General features: G+C 36.8%; 1 protein-coding gene across 5 annotated transcripts in view; it reads left to right on the top strand.

Moving 5' to 3' along the window:
• The first annotated feature begins 1,757 nt into the window (after positions 1 to 1,757).
• HPT1 (homogentisate phytyltransferase 1) overlaps positions 1,758 to 18,468 on the top strand; it is a 29,000-nt gene continuing 12,289 nt past the window's right edge. The window contains exons 1-6 of one of the 5 annotated variants that reach the window (XM_039033507.2): positions 1,758 to 2,176; positions 2,475 to 2,531; positions 10,988 to 11,262; positions 11,458 to 11,541; positions 11,620 to 11,694; positions 12,106 to 12,189. In XM_039033507.2, the coding sequence (XP_038889435.1) occupies positions 2,125 to 2,176; positions 2,475 to 2,531; positions 10,988 to 11,262; positions 11,458 to 11,541; positions 11,620 to 11,694; positions 12,106 to 12,189 (627 nt within the window). In that variant the 5' untranslated portion in view covers positions 1,758 to 2,124. Of the gene's footprint in view, positions 2,177 to 2,474; positions 2,532 to 10,576; positions 10,645 to 10,931; positions 11,263 to 11,457; positions 11,542 to 11,619; positions 11,695 to 12,105; positions 12,190 to 18,468 lie in introns of those variants that run through there. The other 4 variants (XM_039033510.2, XR_005482217.2, XR_016530151.1 and 1 more) reach the window with 4 other exon arrangements.

Raw genomic sequence — 18,468 nt, 5'->3', positions numbered from 1 at the left:
GTAGTTATGTCTTAAGTAGCTTTATGATAAAAAAAAATTATTGGCTATCATGCAGTTATGGTAACCAAACAACTGGATTTTGATGTGTTTTTTTTGTTGTTTTGTGTGTTTTTTTATGTGTTGACTCTTCATCTTACTTGTTTTGTGTGTTTTTTTTATGTTCGGGAGGTTCCATGTTTGTCGTGGGGGGTGGGTAGAGTTTCATTACACCCCTCTTGTCGTTGAACTTGGAGTTCTTGTGTGTTTATGAATGTTTATAAAGTTTTATGTGTTGGGTGGGGGGGGGGGGGGCGAGTTGAGATTAGATTAAACCATTTTGGGGAAAAAGTTTGAGTTTTATGTGTGTTGGTATTTGTTTACTCGTTTTGTGTGTTTTTGATGTTCGGGAGGTTCCATGTTTGTCGTGGGGGGTGGGTAGAGTTTCATTACACCGTATTGAAGTTTAAACATGTTGTGGATGTTTACCGATTATGACATTTGAATGTTTTTGTTTTATTGTAGAATACTGTTCGGAGATAAGCTGGGACAATTGTTGAAGATGTTGTGTTCTAGACGTGTTCTAGACGTTGTTTTCATTTTATTTATTCTATGTATTTGTGATATGAATGTTTATGAAGTTATAGTATCGACTTTGTTTTATCTGAGGATATTGTAATTTTTTATTTACTTGTTATAATATGGACTTCATTTTCATTGTTTAATTATGTGAGTCTATATTTGGTAATTATGTTTTACATGTTATCAAATTTTAAAAAAATTATAAACGATAAATTAAAAATATTCGATAGATAATTTTCAATTAATGAATGAACTCCCCACGCATATATTACTGCGTCGAACTCCCGACGCATTAAATAAAACTGTCAAGAGTTCCGAAACTCCAGACGCGAACTCCCGACGCACTTTAAAACGGCGTCGGGAGTTAGTCGGAGAACTCCCGACGCACGCATAGGGCGTCGTGAGTTAGGCATCGGCAGTTACTGGAACTCCCGTCGCACCTTCCCCGACGCCATTTTAAAGTGTGTCGATAGTTCCTCTCCCGACCAAACTCCCGACAATTCTTTATTCGTCGGGAGAGGCTTTCCCGATGCATTTTCCACACTTTTCCGACGAATTGTAACGTCGGGATATGATAGATTTCTTGTAATGATCCGTGATAAACTGCAATAAACTTCTATCATTGAACGATAGACCACGATAAACTTTTATCACTCAGTGATAGAAGTCTATTGCGGTTTATCATGGTCTATCACAATATATAGACGATGACACTTTATTGTATTTGTAAATAATTTAACTCATTTTTATTTATTCGAAAATAGCCCTATTTTATACTAAATAGTTTTCATAAATACACAAGGGGAAAATTTGTATGGGTGACTTAAAAATTGAGCCCAAAATGCCAAATGACCTTTTATTGATGTCAAGGATGAGCGAAGTTACAAATTTACCTTTTCATTTTCTCTTTCCTTTTTCTCCGATGCAATTTCCTTCTTCTTCTCTGGCGAATTTTCACCCTTCCGCTCGCTCGACGATTGAGGATGGGTTATGATGACTGTTCATTCCTTAGTGAGATTTAGCTGAACTCGGCGATCCTCCTCCATTCCATACCTAGATCTGGCCGAAATCGAAGATCCTTTTCCATTACATTCCTCAATGAGAGCAAGACCGAGAGCGAGAGTGAAAGAGAGAGTGAGAAAGCGAGAGAGGGAAAGAAGACGACTTATTTTACGGTAGCGTGTGGTTCTACGGCAGATGTTCACAAATAGATCGTCACCAGGAGCGAGAGCGAGTTAGACTTTTCTATCCATGCAAATTTACTTTGATATTTTTTCCCAGCGTCAACAAAAAACCATTTGACATTTTTAAAAAAATTCCCGAATTTTTAGATCTACGTACAAATTTCCTAACCTAGCGGCCCAAAAAGGGAAAGGAAAAATAATAATTTGGAAACGGCTTTCAAAGCCGAACTGCACGTCAGGACTCTGGTCCCTCACAGAGATTCGACTGTTCAGAGCTTGTGAAGAAGACGAGAGAGCGAGCAAAATTTGTTTCTGCATTCTTCAAGCCTCCGAATCGCCACCATTTTCTTTCTCCTTCTCAAGGGAGGAAGCCATCTTGGCAATGGATTCCGTGTTCGTTAGAGCCTACCGAAGTCATTTTACTCTTGCCGCAGGTACGCCGTTTTTTTTTTTTTTTTTTTTTCCTTCCAATTCAAATGACTCGAGACTGTTTCAGTCAGTTCAATCATAGATTTCTCTACCGGAACTTCTGCATCTTGTTTGAGCTTCTTCTTTTCCCCCTCATAGATCCGTGCATTTTTGTTAGTTATCGAGTCTGTTTTTTCCTATTTTGATGCTTCGTTTTCATTTGTGTTTGAGGAGTATCTCGATGACGTACTTGCGATTCACATCCTATTTCTTGATTGAAGCTGATTTGCGTTTGTTTCTGTGTGATTTGCTGGTTCTGATCAGTAGGTGGGGTTGGAAACGGGTGGACGAATCGTGGCGTTAACAATGTTTGGCTTCCAAGTAAGATCAATTCGTCTTTGAATCTTCTTTTTTCTTTGCATTTATCGTTTTCGCTTTTCGTCTTCTCTGGTACCCTCTAATTCGCCAATGGCACACGCAGTATTCTTGTCATTTTTGCTTGTTTTTTTCGAGTTTCATGTTTGGTACTGCAATTTTTAAAAGAATTTGTTGTTGATTGTGCAAGTTGGATGAATTGATCTAGCGGAAGGGGATTATCCGGGCGGCGGATTCCCATATAAGCTTGAAGGGGCTATTTGAGAGTTGGGAACAATGATTTTTTTCCCCTTCCACCGAAATAAAAATTAAACAAAAAATTTATAAAATTTAATTAGAAAAATATTATATAAATTTACCTGCCAATAGCCTGAACGCGGCATGAGCGCCAGTGGCAATTAAAATTCTGGAAAGTGACTTCCCGCAATTTCAATTTAAAACTGGAATAAAAAATTATAATTCTCAAAATTACCTTCTTTATGGTTTTTTAAAAAATTAAAATTGTTTAATATATTTTTAATGCGTTTTTGACCTTTTCTTTTGGGCGAAACGCATAGTTAAAGTTTTTTTTAGTGCAATAATTATGTATATTTAAAATCAATTTTTGTGACTGGTTTAAGGTTCACTTCATTGTCATTTTTGTTTGAACGTTCGAATTCATGTTTGGCAGACCAATTGTTGAAAGACTTCGTCGCTGATTGTAAGAAATTAAGAATGTATTTCTATAGCTGCCAGTATTATTTGATATAATAGGAAACCAAAGAAAACTTGTGATATTATAAATGTAAGAGTATTTATTAATTATTAAATGTTATCATGAAGCCTTTGTAGTCTCGATTATCTTTCTGTAGTTAAGGTTTCATATTCTTAAAATAAATTTAAAAAAACATAATTTACTTATTCTTTTCTTTTAATTAGTTTTGTTGTGTGGTGTGGTTATGTACTTAAATCAAGGTCGGAGGATGTTGTATAACCTCTTTGGGGTGTTTGGGGCAATGAATTGTTTATTATAGTCCTAAGTTATTATAGTTGGATTATAATAGTTTGTGTTTGGGGTGTAGATTATTTTAGTTTGAGTTATAATAGTATATGTTTGAGGTATAAACTATTTTAGTTTGAGAAAGAAATAGTTAACACTGTAGCAAAGAATAAAAAAAATGATGAATGTAAAGTTGTAAAAACTGTAGCAAATAATAAATATTGTAGCAAATGGGAGTTTTGAAATAGTGTTGACCCTAACTAATTAGGGAATATAAAATAGTATTTACGGTAGCAAGAGGTAGTTATTATAGTTTAGGATAGTCCTTGTCCCAAACACACCTTTTGTCATTAGTTGGAGTTATCTCACCTCCTAGCCTAATTTTGGAGGTTGTAATTTAATAGTGACTTTTTTTTATAAGTATATATTTGTAAATAACTTGATTCATTTTTCTAATTTGAAAACAGTCCATAAAAGACCATCTCATTATAAATAATGTTATTTTCAAATATAGAAAAAAGAGTTAAATTATTAAAAAAAAAAGGAAAGGAAAAAAAAAACTGCATTGCACCTTAGCTACCAAATGCCATTATTTGGCGTGATCGACGCAAGTACGGCACGTTTAGTGGGGTATGTCCTCATGCTCTGGGCTAACAAAAGTGCCTGCATGCGAAATGTTGGCCTTATGTCACTGTCTAGTGGCACATGGCATGTCGTAATTTTGTTCCAAGTGCATGAACGAAAAAGAAACTAGAGAGCAACGGAGAAAGTCAGACAAAAATAGGAAAGATAATAGGAAAAATATTATTATATGCAGTATGCACATATGTGAATCTCCCTATATTTCTATTACATATGCTTCTTGCATGTGCACGTGTCATGAGAGTGGGAAGGTGCGGATCAATATTAAGGAAAACACGTTTATAAAGTAGATCTTAGAACGACTTACTTGACCTTGAACCAGATCTATTGTATCAGTTGTACTTTTTTCTATCAGTTGTACAGTTCTACAGAGTAATTTTAGAAATCTCAAGACCAGTGTTCAGGATCTACAAACCGATTCTTCTAGTAGGAACAGGATCTCGTTGCGTATGGAAAACATAATCTTTGAAGAGGTGTTTGGAGCAAGGAGTTGGTTATTATAGTCCTAGATTATTATAGTTGGATTATAATAGTTTGTGTTTGGAGTGTAGATTATTTTAATCTGTGTTATAATAGTATGTGTTTGGGGCGTAAACTATTTTAGTTTGGGAAGGAAATAGTAAACATGGTAGCAAAGAATTAAAAAAATGATCGAATGTAAAATATTAAAAACTGTAGCAAATAGTAAATACTGTAGTAAATGAGAGTTTTAAAATAGTGTTGATTGTAGCTAATTGGAGAATGTAAAATGGTATTTATTATAGCAAGATGTAGTTATTATAGTTTAGAATAATCCTTGCCCCAAACATAAAGTTCAACTTTTATAGTTTGGCTCCATTTTTATCCCCATTTTCGTCTCCTTTTTTGTGGACTTTTCTTATTTGTATGTTTTGTGTATTCTTCCATTTTTTTCCCCATCAAGTCGATTTCTTTTCATTTTTCCTAAATACTCAATATTTGGTTAATATCTTGTTGATCTTCCGTTTTTCTGTTAATAACCATTATTGATATTTTATATTATCAAGGCGGTATATATATACTTTGAAGAGAGAGCAATAACGTTGAAGTCATATTTTTCTCTCCCATCTCTGTTTCTAATATGATATCAGAAGTTTAATTTTTTTTTTCCCCTCACGCGCGCAAGCACAATGAATCCAAATCTTCCGCCTGATAACACTCTTCAGCCTCCTCCTTATCTTCTCTAGTTAAGATTAACATTTATGATTGATTTAATATTGGAGCTCCATTGAGCAAATGTTGTGCACGTTTTCCGTTATAGTTGAGATCTTAATCCGACGTGGGGGTCTATAATATCATTTGTTATCTTGTAGAGGACTAAGATTAACAAAGTTCACAAGTATTCGCAAAACCATGCTAAGTGCGGGATTGAATTTTGCATTCTAGCTTTAAATGACATCTGAATTGTTCGTTGGTCGCCCAACGCATTAGATTTGCTTGTGTGGGTCGTAAAAGGAAATCATTTCATGACAACTCCAAATAGCTATTTCGGACATTTTCAACTCCGTAGCTGGTCATGGCAAAGTTTAGGAGCTTCTAATAATCTTCTGCAATTGAATTCTTTGGTTTTGATTTCAGTCCCTTCCTTGTTTGAATTTTCTGAAGTCATTTTAATATGTCTTTTTTGGCTCGAGAAGCCTTTAAAATATCCCATTTTAATTGATTTTCATATTAGCAACAGGCTAAGATGCACGGTCAATTTAGTTAGAATAGCTTGTTCGTGTTAAGCACATGTTTGTGTCCAACATGTGTTTGATAATCAAACATTTGGTAGACACGTGTTAGATATTTATTAGTAGAATGACGTGTCTCAAGACACTAGCTGTACAAAGTTCACATAAATTTTGATGAAAATAAATGAAACTCATTTCTAAATTTAGCTAAAAACATGGTTATATCAATATTTTTAACCAAAAGGTTGGAAATTCAAGTTCTCATCCCCACATTTTGGTGAATTGAAAAAAATGCATATAATTATGACCTGAATTTCTTTCTAGTATATATACGCACACACACACATCAATTTGTCTTTGGCATGTTGTCCTAGATTTTTAAAAATTGTGCAATGTGTTATGTTGTATTTGTGCTTTGTATCCATGCATCCATATTCATGCTTCTTACTAGCACATTCTATTCTTGGCCATTAAATGAAAAATTTATAGCTTCCCTCAAAAATTAGAAACAGAAAATGAAATCTCTTAGCTTCTCCAATACTAATACATTGGCCTATTCCCTCCAATCATTTCTTCCTGATGTGAAGGTTGTCAAGGCCTTCAACCAAATGAAAATTTATAATGTACCGACCTAAAGCTAAACTTGTAGTATTTAACAGTGAGAAGTTTCAAAAGTTTCTCTTTTTGGTTAAAGAGGCTTGTAGGTTGAAGTTGTTTCAAAAGTTTATCTATTTTTTGTTCTATTTGTTGATGTATCTTTCCTTTTTCTTTCCTCGTGAGAGTTTGTATCTCCTAAACTTTTAATCATTTTCATTATATCAATGAAAAACTGTTTCTTGTTTAAAAATTTTTTTTGTAGCATATAACAGGGGTTGAGCTTAACCTCTCTAAGCTAAATTTGAATATGAAAAGCAAAAAAAGGGGGGTTGATAGGTGGGTTGACAAGCAAACAAATGTAAAAAGATGTGAATAAAGGTAGTGGTCAGAGAGTAAAGAGAGAGAGTCCAAGAGCTTACCGAAATAATTTAGAGTTAGTCGGGCCTTGGTAGTTTAGTTCCTTGATTTCTTATTGAATTATGATTACTTGATTTGAAACCTAATCGAGTAGTCTACTGCTTTTTTCTTGGTATAAATTATAGCACCCTTTCACTCATTTCAGTTTATCTTTCTTAGTCAATAATTGGCAATCTCTATTGTAATTCTTTGAGGTCTTCCCCTTATTCATATTAATAACAGTTTATTTTACCAAATAAAATCAAATTGAGTCAACCGAAAAACACCGGTCAAACTCCCTTTTAGATAAACTAATCCTTTCAACATCAAATTAACTCCTAAATTAACTAAATAGTTGGTGATGAAAAACATACTATGCTGCTTAAGTTCAAGGTTTGATTAGAATGATAGATTACACTGGCCAAGTTCAACTTATTGTTGTTCTATTCCTTAGGTCTATTATATTCGGTCATTATGATAATCATGGAAACAACATAGATTGAACCATAACCATAACTCGACCTATTTGCTACTCAAATTAAACATGCATTTATGATAATTATGGATCCAAACACTTGCATAGCAAACATGAAAATCGGTATTCAAGCAATTAATTTGTCAAGTTAATCTAAACTAATCATTCAAGGATTGAAATGAAAAATATAAAACAGTAAATAAGCAGCCAAATTACATCCAATTTGAAACTTTACAAAAACCACAAGTTTAGGTCCAACCTAACTTTATATTGGCACCACGAGCCTAATCGGACATGAAATCTTGATCCTCGACGCCATATTGTTGATTACAAAGCAAAACAAAGTAAAATTCAAGGGACTTGGCTAAAATTGGCCAAATCAGAAACTATTTTGGCCTAAGACTTTCTACACTTGACCTAAAACAAAAGAGGAGCTTATACAGATAGTTTGATCGATTTGAAGTTGCTGGAGTTAAAGCTTCTTGTTGGTGTTCTCTTTCCAATCTATTTGTCGATTATTTTAAGTCTTATGCTTAAACGAGGATGTGTTTATTTTACCAGTTTAATTATCTTGTATGGTTCTATGTATTGATCTTAAGCGTACTTGACAAGTTTTTCCTTTGTTTTGTCCTTGTATTTTGATTATTAGCCTCTTTTCATTTATTCAATGAAAAATTTTGTTTCTTTTTCCGAAAAAACAAATGTCGTGCGAGTGTCACGACGCTTGTAGTGATGTTGATAGTGGGCTATAACGTCGAATGATGTTGGTCATCCATTCCACCCAAGAGCGTCATAACACTCTAAAGGGAGGACAATCTCCCTCTTCCCCTTGCTTTTCCCGATTATTGTCCTATTTCTTTTAGAGGGGGATACTATATCTATTACTTACTGGGATGGTGTCACCCAAATATGGGACTAGAGACTAAAAAGAGGGATCTTTGATAGAGGGCTAAACATCTGGTAATGCTTATTGAGAAGATTGACTCGGTCAGTTTGGGGGAAGGCCAAGATAAATTGTGGTGGTCTACTGACACTATTAGCTTGTTCTTTCTTGAAAATTGGTCTTCCTTCTTAGATCGTGATCTTCGAAAATGATTCGGCAAGTTCAAAATCCCAAAGGAATCAAAATCTTCCATTGGATACTTGCTATAAAAGCAACATAATGGATAAGCTTCATAAGAAGTTCCCAGAGTAAGTGTTTTTGATGTAGCCTAAAGGATATAAGAGGAGAATTCTCTCCAAGAATCAAGATTATTGATCTTTTATTAGAATGAATAATGTATTTCATACAAGAGGGGAAAGTTCCTATTTATAGAGTTTTGCTACAAGTGGGGATAAAAAGAGAATTAACCTATAATATTACCTAATTACCCAATTAACCCCTATTCTTCTTACATCAGTTTTCTTGTACAGTTTGTAGTCTTTGTTACAAGTGTGATGAATCCTTGGATCACCTTTTTCAACATTGCTCTTTTGCTTTCAATTGTTGGCTTCTCTTGCTATACAAAATTGATTTATCGGTATGCCTACCCAATTGAATGGATGATCCAACCTTTAAATGATTCAAATTGGAATTTAGCAGTTAGGGAAAAAATGACTGCTCTCAAAATGATACATGGGATGTAGTAGACCTACTAAAAGATAAAAAAATGGTGGGATGCAAATGAGTGTTTACTATTAAGTGTAGTGCTCATGGAAGCATTAAAAGATACAAAGCAAGGTTAGTTACTAAGGGCTTTAATCCCACTGTTTTTCTTAATCTATTGTTGTTTTCATAAGAAAAAAAAAGACAATGACGTTCTTCGTTCTCCTCATTCATCAATGCCTTCTAAATTTGTTTCTCTTATTGAAACTGTGGCCTTGAGATGCATAAATCTCCTTTCATAAATTCGCTGGGAAATCATTTTTGTGTTTGGTTGATCACTTCTTCAAGGTCTTTGAAAGTTTTCAGTTGGTAATTCTTCTTTTGTGGTTTGGGTCCAGTGGTTCTCTCTTAGTTGTTAGAGGTCAATCATGCTTTTTTCCTCTGTAGCTTTTCTCTTTGGTTGGAGCTTCTTTCAACATTTTCCTCTGTTACTTCTATTCAGCTCTGCTACGTGCTGTTGCTTTAAGAGTTTTTCTGGTTCTTAGGAGCTGTCTTTTGCTCAGTTTTCTTTCAAGGGCAGTGTTTTATGTTGTGTTTGGTTTTTCAGGCTTTATTTGCGTGATTCTCTAATTTCTCTTTGAGTTTTGTTCGCTCAGTGATATTTTGTTGTGGGAGCTTCTTTTCTGTACGTTCTTTAATGGGTATCTCTAACAGTTCTTTTTTACTATGTATGTTATGTTCTTTTTCCACTCCCATGCGAAGTTTGTTTTTTCTTTTTTAGCATTTTTCTCTTTTCATTTATTCATGGAGAAAATTTCTTTCTTGTACAAAAAACAGTTGAATAGATGATGGGATTTTGGAATGTCCTGTTGGAGTGAGACTCAAAAACAAAGCCAAGACTCTTTGGAATTGTGCAGTTTGACCTTTGACTTATTTAGAAAGAGGAAACCAAGAATTTTGAAATACAATTTCGCCCTAGAAGATAAATTTTGGAATACAATTTTGACACTATTATTGTGAGGAGATTTGGAGGTGGCTATGTTTAATTCCTCCTTGTGGATGTCGGTCTCTGTACCTTTTTTGTAATTAAAATAGATTCGTATTTATTTGAAGGAGTCCCTCCTCTGTGACTAGTTTTCTGCAAGGTTTTGTGAAAAGCGTCGATCTCAAAAAATGCCAAGTTTGTATGGTCTGTGGTCAAAGTTTGAGTGACATTGGCGGATACAATAAAATTTAGACAAGGAATCTCTACAAGATCAATTTTAACGTTCTACATTGTATCTTACTCTCATGTTTGTTTGCAGCGGTTTTTCTGGAGGAAGTTACTTGGGTTGTTCAAACCTGAAATATTACTGCCTATAGTCTGAAAGAGGGTTTGTTTCTAAGTTCCTGTGGCCATAACTTTGAGTACAATCAAATCTGGTCACTTGATGCTTTCCTTTTGGCTTAATTGTTTTAAATGGCAAAATTACTGAAAATATTTTCAAATATAACAAAATGTCATTGTCTATCAATGATAGATATTGATAGACATCTATATTTTCAAATATACCAAAATGTCACTATCTATCATTGCTTGATGCTGATAGATGTCTATCATTGATAGATAATGATATTTTGTTATATTTGTAAATAAGTTGGCTCATTTTTCTATATTTGAAAACAACTTTTTTTTTTGGGTGAGAATTGTACACAGAGAAAATGAAAGGATTTTCAATAATCCGAAAGAAGTCCCGGAGCTGCGGGAAGTTATTGTTAGTTTTTTTCCTTCCTGGACTTGACTTTCTTTTTTAAACATAATTTAAAGAACTGGTGACCTTTATTAGGTCTTCTTTTTGTAAGTTTTGTATAACGACATTGTTTCCACCTTTTAGAGAATTGTGGATGTACTTCATAAAAAGGTTCAGAAAAGACTACAAGAGGAGGATTTTTTTTTTTAAAAAAATAAATAATTAATAATAATAATATTATTATTATTTGTCTTCCCTTTCTTTTGATATGTGCAGTTATGGTTCTGTTGTTTTTTTATTTGAAAACGTAGAATAATTAAGGAAAGAGGGAATGCTTGCTCATCTGTTCACATGTCACAAATTGAAGGTCCAAGGCCTGGAGCGTTGAAGATTTCTAAAAGGCACTGTTGTGTGGAATCTGAATATGAATCGCATCATTTTGAATGTGTTTTCAGAAGACATCAGGAAAGACACACCTCCTATCAGAAAAAAGACAACAGAATCCAAGTTAGAAAAGCAGCCTCTAATCAGCCTTTTGAAACCGAATCCGGAGCCTTAAGTTCCAAAAATTATGGTGACTCTATAAGGAGTTTTTTGGATGCTTTCTACAGGTTTTCACGGCCGCACACAGTAATTGGTACAGTTACGTTTTTTAAAACTCATGTCCATTTAGGTCAATAACTTATTTTTTCATTTCTTCCATAATGAGGGAAAATTCTTTGATGAAGCTGGCAGCTGCAACATCGTGACTACTACCCTCTAAATGATTGGACGTATGGTGAAAATTACTTTCTGAAATATGTGTCCCCAGCTTACGCTTTCCTTTCATGCTTGTAGGCATTGAGCATTGTATCAGTTTCTCTACTAGCAGTTGAGAAACTATCCGACTTGTCACCATTATTTTTAACTGGAGTGTTGGAGGTGATGTTTCAAACAAAATTTATAATTTGGATTTTGAGTGCGTTTGTAAATGTTGAACACATTTGCAATTTTTTTCAGGCTATAGTTGCGGCCCTCTTTATGAATATTTACATTGTAGGTCTGAATCAATTATTTGACATTGAAATAGACAAGGTACTTCTTTTGTATTCTTTTTCACACCGGAGCATATTAAATTAGGCATGCCAAACTTCATAATTTTTAGCGGACTTGAGAGTGTATCACATTATATGCGCAGTCATGGTTTAGGTCCCATTTTTATATTGAAGGCATTTCTGGCCGAGTATCATGCCCATTTGTGCAGTGATCTCCTTATTAGGCACTTTATCATAATCTTTTCTAATTCACTAGTATGAGCATTTCAACCATGTATATATTTTTATTGTGTATTCTTTATGTATGCATGGAAACACCTTGAGTGTGCAGAATAAGCTATCATATAATCTGACTTTCACTGGATAACGTTAAAAGCGAAGTTCACAATATTCTTTCTTGTTGGCATGAAAAAAGACCAAACTTGACGGTTCAAATGTGTTTTAATTGCAGATTAACAAGCCATATCTTCCATTAGCATCAGGAGAATATTCTTTTGGAACAGGCGTTGCAATTGTCTCCACGTTTTCCATTATGGTAGTACTGTTTATGTGTCACATCATTTGCGAGACCCTTTGTTAGAGTTTTTATTCAATATCTTTTGGGTTTTATTTGAATAATTTTATATACAAATATATGTGTACTGTTTCTTTTTTTTTTTGTTTTTGGAAACAATAATCTTTTGATCCTTAGGTTCTTTAGTTTAAACCTGGGCCCAAATGAAACCTTGTTAAAGATAAAACTTAAAGCTCAAGGGTAAAATTGTAATTTTTGAAACTTAAGGATCAAATGCAAACTAAACAAGATTCATTTGTTAGATCACTAATTCATTGGCAGTTCCTTTTTTTCTTGTCCCTAAAAACACTAATTCTCCCTTGCCACCAACTGTCGCTGCTTGCCACCACCGCCAATTGTTGACTCTCCCCATCCTCCATCCTGCTGTTAGGAAGATGTTTGGTTTTCTTCCATTGTCACTCGTCCAGATCTCATTGACCTCCTTCATTGCGCTTATTTTCAGTTGTTCTTTTGTTGTTTGTGTGTCACTTGTCCACCATTCATGTGTCGCTCAGTCGTGTGTTTGTGGAGTTTGGTTCGCAATTTAGGGTTGAGATCAATGGTTTTCGCTTTTTTCCATTGTGGCTTTCTTTGTGGGTTTCATATCTTGTTCTTTGCTGTTGGTTCAACTTTCTTTGGATTTCATTGGCCTTCTCTAGTTTTCTGCAAGGTTCAAAGTTACTTTGTCACGGGGCATATTAATAGTTGTATTGACAACAAATATTTCTGCATTTGGTTCGAAGATGAACATTTCTTCGTTGAAGATATGACTCTGCCATTTCTCACTCTTTTTCTCATTTTGATTGGTTTGAACATTCTTTGGTCGAGTTAATATTGAAAGATAGGAAGAAAAGAGACAAGACAAGGTTTACGTGAAAAACTTTAATCCAAGGAGAAAAAACCACGATAGAAAAGTTCTATTATTTAATGTCATACATACAAGAGACCCCAACCTATTTCAACACTCCCCCTCAAGTTGGGGGATATCAACAAGACCCCACTTACTAACACAAGCTTCAAATATCTGTCTTGGTAATCCTTTGGTAAGAACATCTGCAACCTATTGGACGGAAGGGACATAGGGAATACAGATAACCCCGTGGTCTAACTTCTCTTTAATAAAGTGTCTGTCAATTTCAATGTACTTGGTTCTATCATGTTGTACTGGATTGTTGACAATACTATGGCAGCCTTATTATCACAATACAGCTTCATGGGACTCGGACTGTCCTGGTGAAGATCAGACAAAACTTTCTGTAACCATATTTCTTCATACACTCTCAGGCTCAATAGCTCTATACTCTGCCTCAGCACTGCTTTTGGCAACTACACCATGTTTTTTACTCCACCAGGTCACCAAATTTCTCCATACAAAGGTACAATATCTCGAGGTTGACTTTCTATCTGTCACCGAACCTGTCCAATCTGAGTCAGTATATGCTTCGATGCTTCGTGTGTCATATATTCTAAAAACTAAGCCCTTCCCTCGGGTAGACTTTAGATATCTTAGAATTTGAGTCACTGCTTCCATGTGTTCCTCATACGGATTCTGCATGAACTGACTTACTACACTCACAACATAGGAGATGTCGGGCCTAGTATGAGACAGGTAAATGAGTTTTCCTACAAGGCGTTGATACCTCTCCTTATTTACAGGAACTCCTTCCGTAATGTTTTTCAGTTTGCCATTGACCTCAATAGGAGTGTCAATGAGTTTGCATCCAGTCATTCCTGTTTCTTTTAACAGGTCCAGAGTGTATTTCTGTTGAGACACTGATATTCCTGCTTTCGATCTTGCCACTTTCATCTCGAGAAAATACCTCAGACTACCAAGATCTTTGATCTCAAATTCGTCTGCCATCCTTTGTTTTAGTTTAATAATTTTTGCCGTATCATCCACTGATAAAATGATATCATCGACATAAACCACTAAAACAGCAATCTTCCCTGAAAGTAATTTTTTGGTGAATAATGTATGATCAGAATGTCCTTGAACAAATCCTTGGGATTTAACAAACGCTGTGAACCTATCGAACCACGCTCTAGGAGACTGTTTCAACCCATAGAAAGACTTTCTGAGTCTGCAAACATGGTTCCCAAATTTAGCTTTGAAACCTGGAGGAGGAATCATGTAAACCTCCTCTTTTAACTCACCATTTAGGAAGACATTTTTTACATCCAGTTGATGTAGAGGCCAATCCTTATTCACGACAACAGACAGAAGAACTCGGATCGTGTTGAGCTTAGCCAATGGGGAAAAAGTTTTTGAATAATCAATCCCATACGTCTGAGTGAACCTTTTAGCAACTAACCTGACCTTATATCTCTCGAGCATTCCGTCAGACTTATACTTCACTGTGAACACCCATTTGCAACCAACTGTCTTGTGACCTCTAGGGAGAGCCACTAAATCTTAAGTCTGGTTCGCCTCGAGAGCTCTCATTTCTTACATTACTGCTACTCTCCACTCGGGAACTTCCATGGCTGCATGCACACTAGTAGGTATTGCTAGAGCATCCAGTTGAGTAGTGAAAGCCTTAAAAATAGGAGACAAGTTACTATAGGTCATAAAACTGTGCATAGCGTACTTTGTACATGACCTGGTTCCTTTCCTTAGAGCAATTGGCATATCAAAAATGGTATCATAATTGCCCGTTTTCGTCGGCCTCTCTCCAGTATCAGACTTCTGAGACAATTTTTCACCTTCCTGAGAATCTTCCAGCACCTCATTACCTCCTGTAATTTCAACATTCTCTGAGTTCGACTCACCATTTTCTATGTGCCCATACTTCTCTTCAAGGACCTTCTCTGAAACAACAAGATCTTGAACCTGAGCTAGTTTCAATGCTTGGACACTTTCTGATGGAACAATAAGAATTTCCTTGGTTTCCTTTCTGAGATTCTTCCTAAAGTATGTTATCCAGGGCACTTGTCTAGTAGGGAGGACAGACACTGGAATATCAGGACCAGGTTCGGGACTAGGTAGTATGAATTCAGGAATAGTAGGACTAGGCTCAAGATTGAAACTAATAGGTACGGAGTATGTGAATTGTTAGTCTCTTCACTCGTGGTCTCCCCCTGAAGACGACTAATGGGAAAGAATGGTTTATCTTCAAGGAACGTGACATCTATGGTGACAAAGTACTTTCTGAAAGGTAGGTGAAAACATTTATAGCCTCGCTGATGAAGGGGATACCCGACAAACACACACTTTTGAGCTCGTGGGGCAAACTTAGTTTGGTGAGGATCATGAGTGCGAACAAAAGTTATACACCCAAACACACGAAGAGAAACTTCAGGGATAAGACGTGTAGACTGGCAGGACTCTTTAAAGCACTCAAGGGGTGTTTGAAACTTTAGAACACGTGAAGACGTCCTATTAATGAGATGGGCTGCAGTGAGGACCACGTCTCCCCATAGGTACGATGGGAGAGACGCCGGAATCATCAAGGAACGAGCAACTTCAATGAGATGGCGATTTTTCTGTTCAGCCACCTCGTTTTGTTGCAGAGTATAAGCACAAGAGTTTTGATGGATAATCCCTTTTGACGTTAGGAATTCCCGGAGGGTGTGATTGACAAACTCACGCCCATTGTCACTTTGAAGGATGGCAATCTTCGTATTAAACTGAGTTAAGATCGTGGTATAAAATTGTTGGAAGGTAGACAGGACCTCGGATTTATTAGCAAGGAGGTATACCCATGTAAGTCGGGTATGATCATCGATGAGTGTGACAAACTATCGTTTACCGGACAGGGTAGAGATGTTTGAAGGGCTCCAAACATCACTGTGGATCAAGTGGAAAGTCTGGGTAGGTTTATAAGACTGAGAGACAAAAGAAATATGAGGCTGTTTAGCACGTATACATACATCACAAGACAAAGAAGAAATATTCACATTATGGAATAAATGGGGAAATAAATATCTTATATATTGAAAATTTGGATGTCCAAGACGAAAATGCCACAATAAATAATCTTTTTCAGACATAGTAAATGAAGATAAAAGACTAGTCCTAAAAGAATTCCTGGAGGAAGCATCTTCAAAAAGGAAATAGAGGCTCCTGTCATATCAGACAGTGTTAATCGTCTTCCCTGAGCTCAAGTCTTGAAACAAATCAACATCTGGTGAGAAGACAACTCTACAGTTCAAATCTTTTGTTATTTTACTTATTGATAACAAGTTGTAAGAAATTTTTGGTACATGTAGGACATTTTGTAGAATTAATCCCTAAAATGGTGACAATCTGCCTTTTCCAGCAACAAGAGCGAAAGACCCATCCGCAGTTCGAATCGTCTCATTTCCAACACTTGGATAGTACGAGAGGAATCGATCAGATGAGCCAGTCAAGTGTTTGGTTGCTCTTGAATCTAGAATCCATAACTCATTCCCTTCAACAAGGAAACTAAAAGATTGAGGGTTACCTGATTGAGCAACTATTTCGATCCCTATGGTACCTAAATCATTTGGGTTGGTCACCAGAGGTTGTGTGGCCCCCTCAATCGATTAACTCTCCAGAGCACGACTAGATTTTGACTTGTCATTTGGAGGGCGATGTTTACCATTAGGAGGTCGACCATGCAGTTTCCAACACTAATCCTTCGTGTGCCATTGTTTTTTGCAATGCTCACATACTGGGGGTGTTTTGCTATTCTGCTTGTCACCATCAGATCCAGAGGATTTCACACCAAAGGCAGTTGACTCTATAGTGGTAATACCAGACCCATTCATTGCACTTGATCTATTCTCTTCCAATCAAACCTCTGAACAGACCTCCATGAGAGACGGTATCGGTTTCTGCCCTAGTATTCGACTCCGAACTGTATCAAATTTGGGGTGCAACCCTGCAAGAAAATCATACACACGATCAACCTCTTCTATCTTCAAGTACTGAATTCCGTCATGCGGGCAGTTCCATATGATCTCCTGACATAGATCCATTTCTTGCCATAACAAAGACATCTTATTGAAGTATGATGTTACATCCATGCTCCCTTGTTTGCACACATGAACCTGTTTACGTAGAGTATACAGGTGGGATGCGTTCTGATGTCTCGAATATAACTGTCGGACCGCATCCCAAATATCTCGTGCGGTGGCTGAATAGAGTAAAGGTTTCCCAATTTGTGGTTCCATGCTACTGATCAACATCGAGCGGAGCAATGAATCCTCTCCCTTCTAGACACGCTCTTGAGGATCCCCAGGGCTTGGTCGTGGTATCTCTCCGGTCAAGTACCCAAACTTATGGCGCCCTTCAAGAACCATTTTAATTGTTTGGGACCAGGAGAAGTAATCTGGTAACAATTCTTGCAGAGTTTCCTATAGTCCCAGATAAAAGATTAGTAATAGGAAGAGTAGAAAGCATTGTTACCGGATTTTCTGAGTAGATTGGGACACTGAAAGAATCTTGGCCATTCAATTTGGCCCCGAGAGTGGCCATCTGTTGTTGGAGATTGGCCAATTGCTATTGGAGTTCCCCATGGGATTCAGATCTGGGATGTTTCTGGTCCATAGGGAATGGAATTTTCTCCAATAGAATCACCCATTCGAAATTGAGGTTGAACCAGGTACATGTGAGGGAGAGGTTGTCCACCATGGTATTGTGAGGAGGAGGCTATTGTTGGAATTCCAACGGTGGCAAAATAGGATTGCCCATGATCGGCGCTGCTCCCAGACAGTTGCGAAGGTAGGTGGCGAACGGAGGGCTCGGCGATCGGTTGCAAGGTTGAAGCGAATGCGCCAATCTGACCCGACCCGGTGGCTGGAGCAAACCCATGGCCGTTAGGAGCGAACCCAATCGTGTGCGAAGTCGAAGCACCCCTGTCGGCGGTGTTCGGCTGGAACGAACTGCTATGCTAGAGCTGGGAGGCGTTCGGCGCGCCGGTTGAGGTGAACGCGATCCGAGTTGAAGCTGCTGTTCGAGATGCGCGCTGGCTGGGTTGATAATGCTCGGCGGAGCGATTCCAGATGATGGGTTGATGAAATCTGGCGGTGCGACTCTAGATGGTCGTGGTTGCGCCAGGTTCAAGATGGTTCGGAGATATCAATCCATGACTGCTTGAATCACACCCACATTAGTCGTGTCTGGCAATGTTCCTTCACCTACCAAGTTTGATGACTGAATTTCTTCAATCGGGGCTAAGGTTTCATCACCTTGCTCTGATACCTTATTGAAAGATAGGAAGAAAAGAGACAAGACAAGGTTTACGTGAAAAACCCTAATCCAGGGAGAAAAAACCATGATAGAAAAGTTTTATTATT

The sequence above is a fragment of the Benincasa hispida genome, chromosome 6 (assembly GCF_027475165.1).
Source record: "Benincasa hispida cultivar pf3 chromosome 6, pf3_genome.v1.1, whole genome shotgun sequence".
NCBI classification, from domain to species: Eukaryota; Viridiplantae; Streptophyta; class Magnoliopsida; order Cucurbitales; family Cucurbitaceae; genus Benincasa; species Benincasa hispida.
This window is presented reverse-complemented; position numbering and strand designations above follow the sequence as displayed.